This window comes from Panicum virgatum, chromosome 2N, assembly GCF_016808335.1.
Source record: "Panicum virgatum strain AP13 chromosome 2N, P.virgatum_v5, whole genome shotgun sequence".
In the NCBI taxonomy this organism is placed as follows: domain Eukaryota; kingdom Viridiplantae; phylum Streptophyta; class Magnoliopsida; order Poales; family Poaceae; genus Panicum; species Panicum virgatum.
Genome location: NC_053146.1, coordinates 50,843,087 through 50,860,630, shown reverse-complemented (window position 1 = coordinate 50,860,630; position 17,544 = coordinate 50,843,087). Strand labels below are relative to the sequence as shown.

The following is a 17,544-nucleotide window of genomic DNA, read 5'->3' as shown; positions in this document are numbered from 1 at the left end:
AACATTAATATTCATCGCTCTAGTATCTGTAACGCCCAGTCCCCAACTCCCTTTGGTGAAGCTAGGATTTTCCATTTAACCATATGTGATATTTCATTTTCAGATTAGACAAGAACTAGTCTATCAATCCGTGCTTCCGCACGGGCTAATTAGAATTAATATAAAAATAAAATCAATAATTATAATTATTCATCTCACGTCCTTTTCATATATTAAATATTCTAACACATACTCTAATATATATATATTTATTATTTAGTTACAATAGATTCTATTTTGTGCACCTTCAATTTATGTTTAGTTGAACTATTTGTTTGTGAATTAGTGTTCTTATCTCTTCCATCATACATGAATATATGGTGACATATATCGTGTGTAGTATTTTTATATAAATAATAATATAAATAATATATTAATAATGATATAAATAGTAATTTTAGAATTTTATATTGGTGCACTTTAGTATATTATTGCAATTATATAATTTAAATTTAGATTTATGAGTAATTTAACTTATAATAATAATGACATAATTGATAATTTATATGCAAATTTATGGGGTATTTATATTATTTTTATAATGGCATAGGTGAGTAATTTACACAAAGATTAGGGGGTTATTTTAAATTTTTTTATAATGGCAGATGTGGGTAATTTAGATACATGTTTAGGGGGTTACTTTAGTCCATTTTCATAATGGCAGAGGTGAGTAATTTATTATGAAAGATAACAGATCCGATGGTTATTATAATTATAGTTGTTGGATTGATGGCTGGATGTTTCTGATTTTTATGAGAATTTATAGGAATTCTCTGTTTTTTGAGAGTGTCCACCTAAAATTCTAGGTGGCTTCTGTTTTTTCAGAGTGTCCACCTAGGATTCTAGGTGGCTTCATGTGAAAGCTCCAAAGGAGCCTTCAGTTAGTAATAATAAGATCGGTTTGAGGATCAAACTCATACTAATTCTTCAAAATAAAATTTTCTTTGATAGCAAGATTCTCTAAAATTTTGTACGAAACAGATTTTATTTAATACGCCTAAATAGCAAGAATTTTTTTAATGTGATGGTTAATGTGATGGATGTAAAATTTTTAGGGAGGTAACTAAACAACCCTACCACTACCAGTGCTTGATTCCTGCCGCTTACGCGTCAGTTTCCAGTTTTCTAACGTGGCATCCCGGCCATACGTAGTTAAATGGAAGTTAGGTGAAGCATTCAAGATTTGAGACATCCCTTGTTGGCTGTTGCACGAAGCAGACGGCCTGCACCCTGCTGGCGACAGCATCGCCGGCGAGCAAAAGCAGCGGTCGCAGGATGGCCGCCACCGGCGCCGGCGAAGGCAACAAGGCGACCGCCGGGTCGGCCAACCTCCACAGCAAGACCCTCCTCAAGAGCGAACCCCTGTACCAGGTAATCAATCCATTAAAATCACCGGCACCAATCCTCCACCCCGCGACGAGACTAACTCTTCTGATCTCCCTTTCGTCCCCAACCGATCACCTCCCTCTAGTACATCCTGGAATCCACCGTGTTCCCTCGCGAGCCCGACTGCCTGCGGGAGCTCCGCCTCGCCACCGCCTCCCACCCCATGTGAGTCACGCCGTCCTCGGTTTCGCCAGCCGCTCCTTCCGTGCGTGCGCTGGCGTGCCTCTGAGCGCTTCTTGCACAGTAGGTGTTTGACGTTTTTCCCCCATGAGCTGAGCCGCCCTGCAGGGCTGCCATGGCGGCGTCGCCGGACGAGGTGCAGCTGTTCGGGCTCCTGCTCGAGATGCTGGGCGCCCGGAACGCCATCGAGGTCGGCGTGTTCACCGGGTACTCGCTGCTTGCCACCGCCCTGGCGCTCCCCGACGATGGCAAGGTTGGTGCACGGTCTGCAAACATGCGCGCCCACGGCATGAGCCTGTCGTTGATCGATCTCCGTGCTCGGTGACAGATCGTGGCCATCGACGTTACCCGCGAGAGCTACGACCGGATCGGATCGCCGGTGATCGAGAAGGCCGGCGTCGCGCACAAGATCGACTTCCGCGTCGGGCTCGCGCTGCCGGTGCTGGATCAGATGGTCGCCGATGTGAGATCGATGGAATCCCTCTTCGTCTCCCTTCGCACAGAACGCGACCCCTGAGATGATGCCGCTGAGGTTTGGGACTTGCAGGAGGGGAACAAGGGCGCGTTCGACTTCGCGTTCGTGGACGCGGACAAGGTGAACTTCCTCAACTACCACGAGCGGCTGCTGCTGCTGGTCCGGGTCGGGGGCCTCATCGCCTACGACAACACCCTGTGGGGCGGCTCGGTGGTCGCAACCCCCGACGAGCCGCTCGCCGCCGCCACCAGGCAGTTCAACGCGGCCATCGCCGCCGACCGCCGCGTCCGCGTCTGCCAGCTCGCCATCGCCGACGGGCTCACGCTGTGCCGCCGCGTCGCCTGATCACCAGCGTCCGCTGCCCTCCCCGAGACGAAGAGCTGTGCCTGACTGCTTGGGATGACACTTGCTTGTACTGGAAAATAGTCGTCGTTTTGAATAACGGACTGATTGCCAGTGTAAATAAGGGGTTGTTTGGTTTCCGCATATCCCAGCCTGCATCATCGCATCCGCCGAGCCTGGGCGCATGCAGCATGACCGAGCGGGGAAGCTGTGGGCGTGTTTGCTTGCTTGTATGCGGTCTGACCAGGCTCGGCGCATGCACCCGATGAGTGATTGGTTGGCTGCAACACTGCGAGCCAGGCTCGGCGCATGCAACTGACGGGAGATTGGTTGCTTGCATCTCCATCTGACTCGTGCCTTCCCGTGCAGAAATCGGCGCTCAGCCTGGCTCCCGGGAAACGAACCTGGACTTTGTTTCTCCGGAGCCTGGCTCGCTCGCTGCTGGCCTGTGAGAGCCTGCTTCCCGAGAGCCGAGCCAGGCGGCACCCAAAAGGTAACCAAACACGCCCTGTTTGATTGCCTGGGCACATGAATTGCTCTTGCACCGCTGCCTCAGCGTGCATCGCGCCAGCCTGGTCCGACGAAAACGCTCCATTCCTACATTTCCCGCGGGAGCTCGGCTCGGCTGCCGGTGCAGGCAACCAAACATTGCATGCCGAGAGACCGCCCCAGCTGGATCCTGGCAACCAAACAGCCTCCAAATCGCGGATGCGCTTGCGTGCGTCGTCATGTTCAATCTGTTCGTATAATCTTTGTTCAGTCTGTTGCCCCGCTGTCCGGGCGACGGCACATGCCAGCCCGGCTTCTTCTTGCCGGTGGGCGGTGGCAGGTGTGCTCTAGGGCTGTAGCTCGTTTGAAATGGGCGTAGGCATGTGGCGTGGCGTGGCGTGGCGTGGCGTTCGACAGGGCAAATGTTATGAGTCACACGACACGTATAATTAGTGAGGGTCGCTGACTCCTGGGGTGCAGTACTTAGTTTGGCAATGTAAAAGAGATCAAATGATGTAAAAAAAATTTCTTCACGGTGCGGGCCGTTAGGGGCCATAATGGAATGAAATGAATCAGGTGGAGATGCTCCCCCCGTTGACCCTAAAAAAACACATATAATTAGTAGTCAAATAATCATACAAGGTGGAACATTTCTGTTTTTCATTTATCGTGGGAACAATTTTTTGTTGCTAATTGTTCCAACAATAAAAAATTATTCTAGAACAAATCCGATTGGATTCCCTGCGACAGGTATATCAAAAATCTTGGTATGCACCCTTTACTCCGCCTGGGCCACGAGTTCGCGTCTGGAGTTGGGCCTACATTAGAGCTTTGCGGCCCGAATATGATGACAGCGTCGCGCCGGCGGCCGGCGACCCGGGAACTCTGACATGACGCAGGCTAGGTGTACTTGTAGGGCCCGCCAGCTAGGACGCGGGTCCCACACCAAATACTGACCACGTACAGCGAACGGCGGAACTCACGACGACGATAAGGGGTGGGGAACGAAAAAAATCAATCTTTTTCGGTTTGTTTACTGATACTCTCTGTTTCCTCTCGCCTTCCGCTCCCTGGATCTCCAGCTCCAAGCCCTGGGCCGGAGAATTCCGATCCCAAGAGCCCCCACCGGCCACCACGGGCTGGCACCGATCCCAAGGCCTCGTGCCTCCCGCCCTCCGATGCGGCACCCGATCCCATCCGGCTTCTGAAGCCGCGGCCTCTGGCGCCAATCCCGGCGGCGGGCGGTATGGATTCCGGCGCCAACAGCGTTGGCGAGTCGATGGGCGAGTCTCCGGCGCCGGCGCCGGCGCCGGAGCCGGAGGCGAGGCCGGCCGAGCCGGTCACCAAGGGCCGCGGGCTCCGCCGGTGGCGTCGTATCCCGCGCGAGCAGCAGCACCACGAGGGGTCCCCGGCGAGCCCCGGGACCGCCGGTACCGGCAACGGCGCTGCCACGGGCGCGGGTGAGGATTTGGCGGCGCAGCTCCACAAGCGCCGCCTCGGCCCCCCCGCCGATGCGCCGAAGGGGAAGCAGGACGCCTTCGTCGAGGAAGTGGAGAGCTCGGTCGCGTCCGTGGAGTCCAGCTTCGTGCCGCTGGAGGCGTCCCCGCCGCCGGCGCCGACTCGGTTGGACCCGAATCTCGGCCTCCTCATCGCCACCGCCGGATTCTCGCTGGGCGCGGGCGGCGCCGACTCGGACAACAGCGACGATCGCACCAGCAAGTTCTCCACGGCTGCCAGCGCGCCTCGCCACGACTTCTCGTCCGGCGGCTTCGGCCGGGAGCGCGACAGGGCGCGATCTCGTGCCCCCAGCGGCGCTGCTCACGGCAAGAACCTCCGGGCTGCACGCGGGCGCGGCGCCAGTGCGCGCGCTGCTGCCTCCCCTGGGGAACCCGAGAATTCGCGCTCCAGCGTTGAGTCCAACCTCCGCAGCTCCAGCGCTGCTCATGGACGGCGATCCAGCACAGGGATCACCAGCAATGGTGTTCACAAGGTTCTGTTCCCTGATGACCATCAAAGTGACGACGAGCCTCCAAGCGAGGGGGTGCGGTACACCACAGGAAGTTTCTACAAGGAGAACGGGAGTGTAGTTGGGAGATTGGGGAACTATGATTCCGATGCCAACAATGTCGGCAAGTTTGAGAATGGAGGGACTCATTCAGGTCTTGATCCGTATGTTGAATCGATTGCATTGCTACAATCAGCACAGGAAGCACTTGAGAATGGTATTATCAGATTCCTCTCTACCAGCTTAACTTGTGAACTTGCCATTACTTTAAAGGTTTCCTATTGGAGATAATTAAATCGTATTGGAACTCTGCTTTTTGTAGAACTTCTCCTAACTTTGAAGAGATGAATTAATTGTTGTTTGATATGCATGCTTAATAAAAGATCTAATTGTCATAATTGTTCACTAGTACTTTTGGGAGGACAAAAAGTCCACTTTTTAATTCAGTTAGGGATTAAGTTCTGCATCTTCAGATACTATGAGCTGCATTTATGTCAGCACTTGCATTTTGAGATTCATTAGTTCAGGTTCGTAAATTGGCCTACTCTATTTGTTGGGATGAAACGAGTTACTATTGTCCTTGATCGATCATTGATTGAAAGGGACAACAAATAATGGAATGGTGCTTGCCAAGGATAATATTTTGAAAAATTTATTTCACGTTGCTCTATGCTACTTTCATAAACAGTGGTGGTTAATTCAATAAGTCAGCACTGTTGAATGAATATGCTGCAGAAGAGTTTATCATACCAGTTGTAGGAAGTAACATATACTTTGTGAGGACATCCTGCCAAATGGTCCTTGTTTGCTGGTTTCTTTAGCTGTGAGATGAGTTTATCAACGTGATGCTTGCTTTATTCAAAAGCAAATGTAGACCTTTTGCTATTTTGACATATGACAGCCAACAAGCAGTTAATTAATTCAAAGGCTATGTTGTTTCTTATTCAAGAATACAAATGCAATGATAATTAATCACCACAATTATTGGCCTGCTCAATTTTTATGACAAGTCTTCTGAATTTACTTGTGCTGTGCCACACTGCACGCTTTAGAATTTTCAGCTGACACTGAATATCTGACTTGCCTCATCTCCTACTCCTGAGAAGTGGGGTATTTATTGTCTTCAGCTAGCATTTTTCTGTTAGCTATTCCAGAACCCTTTATAACTTTGAAAAATTACCTGTCCTCACTTGTGCAGGTCTTATAACAGAGTAACAAATCATTCTTATTGTGTCTGTTCTGAGAAATCTAATTTGTGTATGCTAGCTAATCATGTCACTGCTGTATGATTATAATCCATCAGTATATTTTTTTTATGATCTTCTGAGACCTTCTTTTTCATTTCTTTCAAAATCTTGTTTATTCTCCTAAGAATATCTTCTATTGCCCCAGCCAAGTGTTTTTACAATAACTATTTGCTGCTATATATATTGCAGAGATCCAAAAGTTCGTGGAGATCAGGAAGGAAACTGACGAAAATTCCACAACTCACCACAGTGAAACAGAATGGAGCAACTCACCCCATCCTGACGAATCTGTAGAAGAATTAAGTGAGAAGATAAAGATACTCGAGTCAAAACTGGAAGAAGCGACCATCCTCATCAATGAGCGGGATTCAAAAATACTTAAACTGGATACACTCAGCCAGATACAACCACAGGATACCGTGGCATGTAACAGCGATCTGCTGTCTCTGCAGTCTGATGTAGATCAACTGCTCTTGGAGAAGATGGAGGCAGAGATTCAGTGCTTTATCCTTACAAGAGCTTCACAGGATTGGGTACCCCCAATAAAGGATCAATTTTCTCTTTACGAGACGCAGAAATCCCTGACAGGGGATCGCAAATCCTTAGAAACTAAGCTGCGGCACACCGAGAACAGAGCGATGATGCTCGAGGAGATGGTGGATAAACTAGAGTCACAGTGCAAGGAGCTCTCTGAGACTTCAGAAGTCCTGAAGCTGCAGGCCAGAGCCAGCAGAGCATCCTTGTTCTGCTCCGTCCAGTTTGTGCTGCTCTGCATAGCCATGGGGACCCTCCTCGTTCGCTTCCTGCCCTCTTCTCCGGAGATTGTACCTACTTGAGGTTAGAAAATTCTGCCAGTCAGCCTTTGTGTAGACATTGTTGAAAGATTGTTTACTGTAATTTATTAGCCGTCAACCGCCCTTACAAATTTTCGTTTATGTAACATCAACTTGATTTTGCTAGCAATCTCTGTATGAATTTACTGTACTTCTTCTGGGTTCCGTGGATTCTGTAAATGCCACTTGTGCATCTTTTCCATGGCCTACATAATGTTCACGAAGGGATCCCGTCACCCTGGTGGTTCATGCTGACATCTACCATTCTTTTTTATGTTTTGTTTGCCAGTCATATTCCATAATATAACTTTGCTATACAATATACATGGTGAAAGTAGGTTTGCAAATTGGTGACCCTTAGGTGCACCTCCAATCCTTTTTAGTTCATAATTTTGTACTAATTCTCCAAATTGAGATCTCGTTTTGAAAATTAGTACAAAACTTTGAACTAAAGAGGGTTGGAGAGGCAACTAAGGGTCACCAATTGACACCCCAAGCTGAAAGTGACTAAAGTAAAAAAAAACACATAGGTTTATGTGGCAGCCCTGAAATTTTCACACAGTCATGAAGAACTGTTTACTGTAATTTATTGGGTACAAACCCCTAACCAATTTTCGTTATTGTTATGTTGTATTCTACTCCATAGTCACAAAGTTTCTGGGTCGACCGGGTCGAGGAACGGGGTCGAGGGTCGTCACTTTATAAAATTATGGTACGAAGGGGTATACATCTATGGAACGATAAATTATTACGTGGGACGCGACCCTGATTCATCGGGGTCGATACTTCGGGTCGATAAAGATAAAAACTATATATATGCTACTAATGAAGAAACTAATCTGCACAAGCATATAAGAAATATATAAAAAAGTACATTTAGATCATGCAATACGTACTCAGCTCATTGTCTAATAAAAACCACATCAATCCACTATCCTTAACCTCCTTATCCCAATTAAATCTGCTAGCAATGGGGCTGCGACCCCTTTCAAACCGGGACACGATCCAACCTTGAATGGGACACTGACCCTCTTCAACCCCGACCCTCGAATCGGAACGACGTTCCCGGGTCGAGGGACGAGGCATCGACCCCGAATCCTGTGACTATGTTCTACTCCCTCCGTCCTGAAAAAAAAAACCAAGTCATTTTAGGAATTTTGTTACAGATTAACAGGGAAATGTAAATCCACCTTTGGCTTTCCAGATTCTGGAAATGCTACTTCCGCTGTTTTTCCATGGCGTGTGTGTTTCTCGCAAGTCATGCATATGAATCTTAACTGAGTTTGGCAAACATACTGGAAAGGTGGAACGTGGAAGTAGCTGAATTCACAGACACAGATGAAGATCAAATTCATGCGGCAATGTACACACGCAGTTGCACTACTTGTCCAAATTTAACCAATCTTTCCGCGGCACCAGATACATCACCAAAACGCAGCAGCAACACCAACACAGTGACCGAGTCGTAGATTACAGCAGGCCTGTCAGGAACACCGCCCCGGCGCTCAGAAGAAGTTGGGGTCGTATCCGTTGCTGGAGGTGGCGAGGATGTAGTAGGCGACGATGTGGCCGAGCGAGCCCCAGGCGAGGAGGTCGACGAGGTTGAACCCGACGGGGTCGTTGGACTTGAGCAGGGCGGCGAACTCCTTGGCGCGCTCGTCGCCGGCCTCGAAGTGCGTCTTGCCGTTCTGCTCGGGCACCTGCTTCGCCACGTTCTCCCGCTGGAAGTTGAAGAAGACGAAGCGGCCCAGGAAGAGCGAGACGCCCGTGCTGAGGCTGATCACCAGCGATGGGCTCAGCTCCGCCCGCGCCGCCACGGACCGCCTCGCCGGCGCCGCGCGGAACGACGCGCGCGCCCTGGGCGAGGGCGCCAGGAGGAGCCCCGCCACGGACGGCGGGGACAGCACGGCGGCGGCGGTCGAGGTGGCCATGGCTCGCTGCTGCTGCTGCTCTTGGGGATCGGGGAGGGGCTCGGGCGGCGGTGTCCTTGATCTAACGTGCTGCTTGGTTAGTGGAGTTGGGTATATAGCGGGGTTCTGACTTGGCAGATATGGTAGGGGCGCGGGAATGCGAGGTTAGTGGTGGAGGAGGCGAGGATTTTGCGGCGTGGCCATGGCGTGTGGCCATTGGAGGAAGCCGGATAAGGTATCCGAGCCAGAACTTGTTCGTCTGCAGTAGCCAATGACTTAGGGCTTTTTAGATCACAACCCGTAAACCCTATAAACACGAAAAAAACATCACATCGAATGTTTGGACACATGCATATAGTACTAAATGAAGTCTATTTATAAAACTTTTTGCATGGATGAGAAGTAAATCGCGAGACGAATTTAATGAGCCTACTTAATTCATAGTTTGCAACAGTGATACTACATTGACCATCCGCTAATTATGGATTAATCATGGATGAATTAGCATCATTAGATTCGTCTCGCGATTTACAACTCATCTGTGCAAAAAGTTTTGTAAATAGACTTCATTTAGTACTTCAAATTAGCAAGATTCTATCGATTTTTTTTGCACAGCCTTAATGTCACCGTCGTTGCGTTTGGCAAGCGACTTGGGTGGCCAGGGAGGTGAGTGCGGTGCCTGTGCATTTGTGCAGCGCTGCATTTATTACTTGGCTGAGCTTGTTCAGAACTTCAAACGAAGCAGAAAGCTCATGGCCCAGATGTTCTGGATATATAGTGACCATTTTGAGAAGTATTGTTTTGCTGGGATTAACTGTCCTTAATCTATTTCAACAAAAGCAAATGGACTTTACGTGAAATTTGGCAGTCTATAAAGCCAAAAAAAAATTCAGAAGGGGCCGCACTCGCAAATTAAGCCTAATCATAGGCATGAGCCCCTGTAAAAGTAAATCCTCAGGGACGACCACACAAATCTTCAGCCTTTGTAACCATCGCGTGTTGCATCATTCATTTGAAGGAATTTTACCATGTTCAGGAGGTGCAAGAAGAGTTGGACTAGCAATACCTGTCTACCACCCTTCTCGAAATTCAGATATTCACACATGCATATAACTGCAAACCCATTCATCCAGCAGAAAAAGGGTACAGAAGCACACGGTTGGTTACACAGTCACCACCTCCACAGCCTTCCTCGTCTCAGCACGAGCTGCACGACATGATCAATGACACGGCCAGTGCGGCCGCCACCGCCACCGCCACGGCCGCAGCCGGCGCGGCGACGGCGGCCGCGCCGGAGGCCTTCTGGCCCGGCTGCACCTGCGGCGTGTCCTCCGGGCACGACAGGCCCTTGTCGCCCTCGTGGCAGGTGTTGGCGAAGAGGCCCGGCGGGTACTTGCCGTAGAGGTTGATGTAGCTGAACATGGTGGCGGCGCAGTTGGTGGTGACGTCGTTGATGTAGGTGGAGTAGGGGCACGCGAAGTCCTTGAGCGCGTCGCAGCACAGGCTCGGCTGGTACAGCGGGCCCTTGCACCGGCTCGTGATGATCGTGTAGTTGGCGTCCTCGAAGCTCACCGGGCAATCTGCAGTGGCGAATCAACAGTTCGTGGTATAGAAGCCCAGAGATCAGATGGACGGACGGCCAGCCAACACGGATCGAGAAGAGAGAGACGCCAGAGATGGCAGCGCGGTCTTCACCTTTCTTGGCCTGCAGCAGGCTCCGCCCGGTGGTGTCGTGCCCGTGCTCCAGCAGCGCGTCATCTGCATCCACGGCGAAACGACGGTGGCATTAGTGGATCAACCGAGAACCGGAATCAGATCAGCGACGCCGTAACGGAATGCGACCGACTTGAGATGAATCCGGCGGCGGCGAAGCCGAGGACGGCGGCGAGCACGGCCGCGCGCAGCACGACACCCCTGCGGAGACCCATCGCTGGCCACGCCTCCTCCCCGACCGGATCGTCGGTCCTTCTCCTCCTCCGGTGTGTCCGTGGAAGAGGAAGGGAGGGAGAAGCCAGAAGAGGAGGAAGGTGTGGCGATGGGCCCGGAGGACGCGAGGAGCTAACCGACGCGGGCGTGCGGGAGGCGGAGGGAGGAACATGCGGAGGCACGCTGCAAGAGTGCAAGAATTTGGCGCCGGCGCGCAGAGGGCGTCCAAATTAGCACGGAGCGTTTCAAAAATAGCAGGTGTCTTTGGACGGTCAGAAACGTTCGTGAAGAAGCTTCTGTCCTCCAATGGCGTCAACTGCTGCGTTTACAGAGAATGTGCAAAAGCTTTGTGTCATCCAGCTCGTTCTTACAGCCCATGGAGATCACAAGTGTAGCATCAGACGCTAGTGCTAGCAACTACAGAAGCCGATCGATCATGTGCGTCCACAGACAGCAACACCAACACGCCTGATCTTTCGCGCACAGAGCTGACAAGAACTCGAGTAAAAAAAAATGGGGTCGCCAGCTTCAGCCTCATCAGTTAATCGAGACGGTTTAACGGCGATCTTACTCCTATGAACAGCAAAATCTCCTCTGCGCAAGCAATCAGAATGCTATATTCAGTTTTCACCAAATATAACATCAGGCAAGTTGCGGTAACAAAATTAGAAGAAAGGATCTAAGTTCAGAAGGGAATTACCCTAACAACACTAGATGACCGGCGCTGAAGAGTCTCCTCCAATTCGATTTGCTTTGCCATGGCGGCCTGCAACGCCTGATGACAAACAAAACAGCAGGAGTTAGAATTGTAACTGCATCTACCACCGATGATGAGAAACCTCAGCCATGGTATGCAGCCTGATGAGTTCAATAAATCTCTCTGTAGGCACAAGGTGACTGTAACGCAATTGCCGGTGATGCAGACAGGATAGGATCAGTGGAGAAAGCTGAGAAGCTATTAGAAGTAAGGAAGAAAAAGCATAGCTAGTTGAGGGCCTCTCAGGGATGGTAGATTTCTTGCTCCATTGAGTAATGGCGCAAGCCAAAAACAACAGTTCCTCTGAAGCACATGAATTAATGTGCATGTCCTATCAATCATACACCAATGTAATAGAGATATCATTACTAACACTGACAGTGATCGCAGTGAAAACTAGAAGATTAACAAAGCATAAGCATTGGGAATCGTTGTGACAGAGCAGTTTTGCCTAGGAATGAGGTTTTTACTGACCTAGTGTATTTGCTGCCATTCATATCGTAAACATCTGCAGATAACTAGTAGGAGAAAGAACTTACTGCTTTTGTCCTCTCCAGGTCAGCTTCAAGGGATTTTATCCGATCCAAAGACTGCAACAGTACAAGTTCTTTATCCTGTGGCATATCTGGAGGTTTGCTCATCATATGATTGCACAGTGACTCCAGTTTTTCAAGGCGTTGTAAACAAGCACTCATGTCTCCGTCTCTTACAGTTTGAGGGTTTCCTTGCTCTCCTTCAGCATAAGAATGGACATTTCCTGTCATCGTTTCTTGTCTACAGACAAAAAAGTGGAATAAGGATGATATCCTGACCAAGACTGTGGCCAGTCCTCTAGCAAGATCTTCCAAAGTCCTTACAGCAGATGTGCCATGCAGAATAAGAAAAATGTTCCCTGAAATTAAGAGGAAGGACAGTTTGCAAACAAAGTTAGAAACCAGCAGTGAATAAAACAAAGGTAAGAATAGCATGCGGGAAGAAATGACAAGTTCAGATATGAATTATATCAAGAAACATTAGTTCAAATAAATGGACAAATTTTACTGTTCTAAAGATGAAGTGAAAAGTTCAACCATTATTGTCAAGCAATTATATTTGGCTGGCACAAACCTTATATCACAAAGTACAAAAGAAGAGATCAGGTACCTAAGTTATGCAGCCATCCAAAGGTGGAAAAATGATTCTGACAGGTCAACTGAATGGACACCCTCTCCAATTGTTGGCTGCCCTGAGGAGATCCAGGATTCATATCCAGGAGATGCTTACTATTAGAACTACAAGAGGTTGAAGAATCTGATCCCTTAACCTAAGAAAACATTTGATAACAAAATCAGCTCACAGAAGGTACCGTTGATACAAGATAATACAGCAACCGGGACAAATAAAACAAAGCTCATTTTAGTTAAGGTAAAGAACGATTCCATAAATTAGCACGACTCATACTTCTTCATGAACTGGGGTAAGGAAGCTGTGGTCGGTACTATTCTCAATGGCTGACAAACCAACATCATCAACATCTGACTCAGATTCAGCATTTGATACGTCACTCAGCAAGCCCTGCTACCAGAAGAAATTATATGTTAACATCAGTGTCCTCATAAACTCAGAAGTAGTAAGCTCTTTAGAAGTCGTATGGTGTAAGAAACTGGAATTTCAGAACCTTGCCTTCAGGTTTTCTGCCCTTAGGGAAGATCCACTTCTTTCGTAACCGTCAGAAATTTGCTTGGTTTCTCTCGTACTACCACCGCCTCCCATACTGTGTATCAGCTACAAATGGGAATTTCATATTTGTAAGTCTTGCGTCAATCATACTATTTTGTCCTCTAAGAGGACTTGAATGTTGAGACAAAACATATCCCCTGCCAGATCAAAGCATTGTCCCAAACATTTCACTAGTTATGTTGTGCAGGCCCTAACAATGTATTCAAAAAGCAGGCACATACATAAGACATGGATTTGCAATTTTGAGGTACCTTCAAAATGGCAGGATCATTCCATGGCCCTTTGTTAGACCCGAGGCAACCACCCTTCTCACTACATGTGCATGAACCACCAAGGAACTCTGGCAGTTCACTGCCAGAACACAAATATATTCTCAAATAATTGTAGACTGACCACGGGGTCTTAAGAATTTAAACGTACATGTCCCTGGGCACAATAAGTTGGCACTGACCTTGAGTCAATAACTTCAATTAGCCTGCTCTGGTAGTTTGAGCCAAGAACCTGAACAAATGAATAATAACTAAAATCTTTTTCCTGTAGCATGCATAGTCCATGAAACATGGATCACCTTAGATGTTGAGCTATGGAGCTTACATGAATCTTGGAAGAAGTTTTCGGGTCAAGAAATCCTTTAACACTATTCCAGATCAACTTGAATCCACTACCAGCATTCACAACATACATCTGATGTAGTGTCTGCAAATTATCTTCAGTTAGAAAGGCTGCTTAACAAAAAAACAAAAGCCACATCCACTGAAAAGCAAATATACCTCAGGATAGTAGTCACTGTCTATTCTCTGCATACGTTGAACAAGCTCCCTTGCAGTCTTCGAGAAATTCTTAAAGCCCTGAAACCGCAGCAAGAAACCAAATCGATGTCCGATCCAACAGTACCAACAACACTGACATATGAAAACTGAATGTTGTGGACTGATCACTGTGCCATTAGCATACCACGCCATGGACGTCCAATATGGTAGTAGTGGAATCAATGTGCCTCTTGGCTGCTAATGTGCAAGCAGGGAACTTCTCCCTAAAAGCCTTCTCGAACTCCTGCACATGGTACTTGATGTATCGATCCACCGAAGTGATCTGCATGAGCTTGTTTGGATCAACCTTGCCAAGCCTCTCAATGTAGACCGGCCGGCCTTCCCGGTCGACGCCGTGGTAACCCTGAGGGTAGTACCGGAGCACGTCATCGAGCTCGTCGAATTCAAAGTCCTGACAGAATTTACCCCTGTTATTGAACATGAACAGACTAAAAATCAAAGAGGTATGTCAACTTGTGAAACAAAATTGTGACTCCGAAGTCTCTGATCACCTCCACGATTGTGTCGGCTCCAAACTCTTTCCTCCATCTCAGCATCTCCGCCCACATTTGCGTCGCTTTCTCGGAATCGAACTTCCTGGCCTTCAGAAACCTGCATTGATCATGAACTTACTAGTGGCAAATTAGGGAATTGCAAAAACGAGGGTTTCTCTTTCTCCCCTCTCTAATCGAACCTCAGCATCATGTGGTAGTCGTCGTGCTTGTCGGGCAGGAGGCCGTGCGCGGCGAGGCGGTCGCGGAACGCGGCCACGGCGCGCTCCTCCTCGGCGTCGCGGACGTCCTCGATGGAGATGGCGGCGGGGAAGCGGAAGTCGGTGACGCGCCGCCTGCCGCGCTTCTTCCGGAGCGCGTGGATGGCCTTCCGCCGGAACGACCCGATCTTCCGGCGGCGCCGGTCGTCCTCGGAGTTGGGGTCGCACAGCGAAATCTCGTGCTCGTCGGCATGGCTCACTGCAGAGCGCGCAGCGCGGCGTCAGTTCCACTGCTTGAGCCAAGAACCGCAAGAAACATACCAGCTTTGCGGAGAAGAATCGCGGCTGTTACCTGACATTGCTGTGATTCCGAGTCCGATTTCGTGTTCGCGCGCAGTACCTGAGCTCTCGAGATCAAATGGCCGGCCAATCTTGAATGTATCTAGGAGAGAAATGTAGTATCTTATTTAAAGGGAACCGAGGCAACCGGCAAGAACTACAAAAATGGCATCTTTTTACAGGCTGAAAGCTGGAGCAGAGTAGAGGAAAAGAACAAATTCTTGGGGGCAGGTGCGCTCTTTCCCACCTCTAAATAGAGTTTGCAGTTCAAACTTTGCTAGAGAAAGACTTGCATTGGCTGCTACTGCTAGAAAGAAGTTTTTTTTTTTGAAGGAAACAGCACTAGAAAGAAGTTTGTAAAGTCTCTTCCAAAGAAAAGGGATTTGGCTGTACAACCCTTTATTCATCCTAGGACCTCCCAAAGAAAATACATGAAAAATCAGCCCAACTCTCACCCATACCCATTACTACCATTTCAGTACCACACACAAATCCGTAAAACCAACCGCAGAATCCAACCACCAAAACCACAGGACGATCCAGCCGGCGATAGCAGCTTACCTGCCCTCTGCTAGCTCCTCCGGTTGCAGCTGCAGCCGCGGTTCGGCCGGCCGTCCGGGCGGCGGCCTCTCCGTTTCTCTCCCTCCCTCTCCGGCGACTGCGAGAGCGGAAAGGCAGATAAGTGGCCGCCGATCACTGACCCACGACTTGTTTATATGAGTCCGTATGTAATGTACCCAGTACCCGCACCGCCGTTACGTGGGCGGCGTGCGGGCGTGTACGGCGCGCGGTGACTCGTGTGCGCACGCGGGCGTACGTGTCCGGCGGGACCGCCTCAGCGTCACGCCGCGCCGGAGCTCGCGCTAGGAAAAGTGTCTCGCCTGCCGCCTGCCGCCTGCTCGCTTCGCTTGCGACGTTGTCGCATCGGTCGATCCAACCGTGTCCTCTCAAGTCTCAAGTCGAGGGCGTCGCGTCCTCGCCACGGGCATGGGCGTGGCGAGCTCAACTGCAACCCGCCCACGCCACGCTCGCTCGTTCACGGGCCGGGCACGGCACGGCGACCCACGCCGCGGTGTCATAATTGTTTATGCGCCCGGAGGCTGAAAAGGCTCGAAGAGCATCAGATCAGACGACGTCGAACTGCTGGTATCGTGACGAAACAACATTGGCCTTGTTTGCCATTTTAAAATTCTAGGGCGCATGTTTTTTTGAAAAAAGAATCTCACATGTATAGTGTACTAAATGATGTTTATTTACAAATTTTTTTCAGGAATGTGTGTAATTTTTCGCGACGAATCTAATGACGGTAATTAATCGATGATTTGCTACAGTCGTCATCTTCTAATCGTGTGGTCAAAAACCTTATTAGATTTTCTTCAGGGTCGCTAGCGCGGGGGTTTTGAAGTTGGTTTTGTAAATTGATTTTGTTTGACACCATAATTAATGGTCAAAATGTCATTATTCACTAGTATACTAGAAATTTAGCACGTTCCAAACAAGACCATTGCTTTTTAGGTTTTTTACGTGGATCAGATGGAACCGGAGAGCCAATTGGCAGAGATTCTCTCTCAATCGGCAGAACAAGGTCATGTTTAGTTCTCAAAAATTTGTAAGATTTCCCAGCATATCAAATTTTTGGACACATGAAGCATTAAATATAGTTTTAAAAAATAACTAATTGCACAGTTTAGCCGGAAATGATGAGATGAATTTTTTGAGCCTAATTAGTCAATGATGGGACACTAATTAATAAATAAAAATGAAAATGCTACAGTAAGCAAACTCAAGAATTTTCGCGAACTAAACAGGCCCCAATGATTAGACTCTCGTCCCCGGCCCAAGGCCGAAAGGAAAAGGAGCGGGAGAAGCCACGGAGTGAACAGTGAGAATCCGCATCGACATGCGAGCGACGGAGATCGAGAGCGAGCAGCGCCCAGCGGACAGGCAGAGCGGCACGGCCTGCCGTCTCGTCCCGTCGTCGGGGAAGAGACGAGACGCGTCGGGCGGACCGGGCTGGCGCTAGGCACTAGCAGCATGCTTGCTAGCTGGCGTGCGACGGAGCCGGGGGACTGTGCCGGCGGTGCTTTCCGAGGCCGACGACGACGTGAGCGTGCCTAGCGTTCCAGTCAAACTCACGGCTGGCGTGGGCCCGACTCGCTGATTGCACTGGCAGGGCAGTAGTATTAGACTGAGGGGGGGGCCCGCAGTAGGAGGGATTAACTAGGGTCCAGCGTTTTGTCTGGCGCTGTAACAGGGATACCAAATGACCTCTTGTCGTTGTTGCCCCGTGACTGTGCAGTGACCCGCTGCGCCGGACTATTTCTATTTTACTCCTCAGATCTCACGTAACCTGCTGCCTGTGTACGTATGTTCTCG

At 49.2% G+C, this 17,544-nt stretch overlaps 5 protein-coding genes across 9 annotated transcripts; 2 read left to right on the top strand and 3 right to left on the bottom strand.

Moving 5' to 3' along the window:
• The first annotated feature begins 1,212 nt into the window (after positions 1–1,212).
• LOC120658894 (caffeoyl-CoA O-methyltransferase 3-like) lies at positions 1,213–2,566 on the top strand. The gene is made up of 5 exons (XM_039937028.1): positions 1,213–1,410; positions 1,511–1,590; positions 1,714–1,858; positions 1,934–2,068; positions 2,153–2,566. Exons 1-5 carry the CDS (start codon positions 1,315–1,317, stop codon positions 2,423–2,425), a joined length of 729 nt encoding a protein of 242 aa, XP_039792962.1. The 5' UTR covers positions 1,213–1,314; the 3' UTR covers positions 2,426–2,566.
• A 1,343-nt stretch (positions 2,567–3,909) lies between these two features.
• Positions 3,910–7,232, top strand: LOC120661026 (WPP domain-interacting protein 1-like). 2 transcript variants are annotated; one of them, XM_039939715.1, is made up of 3 exons: positions 3,910–4,837; positions 4,868–5,133; positions 6,353–7,232. In XM_039939715.1, exons 1-3 carry the CDS (start codon positions 4,158–4,160, stop codon positions 6,997–6,999), a joined length of 1,593 nt encoding a protein of 530 aa, XP_039795649.1. In that variant the 5' UTR covers positions 3,910–4,157; the 3' UTR covers positions 7,000–7,232. The 2 variants fall into 2 exon arrangements, with proteins under 2 accessions (XP_039795649.1, XP_039795648.1); XM_039939714.1 differs by having other exon boundaries at positions 3,910–5,133.
• A 1,082-nt stretch (positions 7,233–8,314) lies between these two features.
• LOC120661027 (photosystem I reaction center subunit V, chloroplastic-like) lies at positions 8,315–9,099 on the bottom strand. Its single transcript, XM_039939716.1, has one exon. It carries the CDS (start codon positions 8,925–8,927, stop codon positions 8,502–8,504), a length of 426 nt encoding a protein of 141 aa, XP_039795650.1. The 5' UTR covers positions 8,928–9,099; the 3' UTR covers positions 8,315–8,501.
• A 782-nt stretch (positions 9,100–9,881) lies between these two features.
• Positions 9,882–10,971, bottom strand: LOC120661025 (GPI-anchored protein LLG1-like). The gene is made up of 3 exons (XM_039939712.1): positions 10,753–10,971; positions 10,602–10,664; positions 9,882–10,486 (listed from the first exon to the last, which is right to left on the bottom strand). The coding sequence occupies exons 1-3, from the start codon at positions 10,832–10,834 to the stop codon at positions 10,104–10,106; spliced, it is 528 nt and encodes a 175-aa protein (XP_039795646.1). The 5' UTR covers positions 10,835–10,971; the 3' UTR covers positions 9,882–10,103.
• Positions 10,972–11,062: 91 nt separating this feature from the next.
• Positions 11,063–15,890, bottom strand: LOC120661024 (phosphatidylinositol/phosphatidylcholine transfer protein SFH8-like). 4 transcript variants are annotated; one of them, XM_039939711.1, is made up of 16 exons: positions 15,730–15,890; positions 15,182–15,271; positions 14,812–15,088; positions 14,630–14,729; positions 14,263–14,529; positions 14,079–14,156; positions 13,903–14,004; positions 13,760–13,809; positions 13,560–13,659; positions 13,252–13,353; positions 13,030–13,143; positions 12,834–12,892; positions 12,733–12,770; positions 12,129–12,481; positions 11,533–11,607; positions 11,063–11,426 (listed from the first exon to the last, which is right to left on the bottom strand). In XM_039939711.1, the coding sequence occupies exons 2-16, from the start codon at positions 15,186–15,188 to the stop codon at positions 11,406–11,408; spliced, it is 1,743 nt and encodes a 580-aa protein (XP_039795645.1). In that variant the 5' UTR covers positions 15,189–15,271; positions 15,730–15,890; the 3' UTR covers positions 11,063–11,405. The 4 variants fall into 4 exon arrangements, with proteins under 4 accessions (XP_039795645.1, XP_039795642.1, XP_039795643.1 ...); XM_039939708.1 differs by having other exon boundaries at positions 12,733–12,892; XM_039939709.1 differs by having other exon boundaries at positions 12,733–12,892; positions 15,182–15,325; positions 15,730–15,875.
• Positions 15,891–17,544: the final 1,654 nt, after the last annotated feature.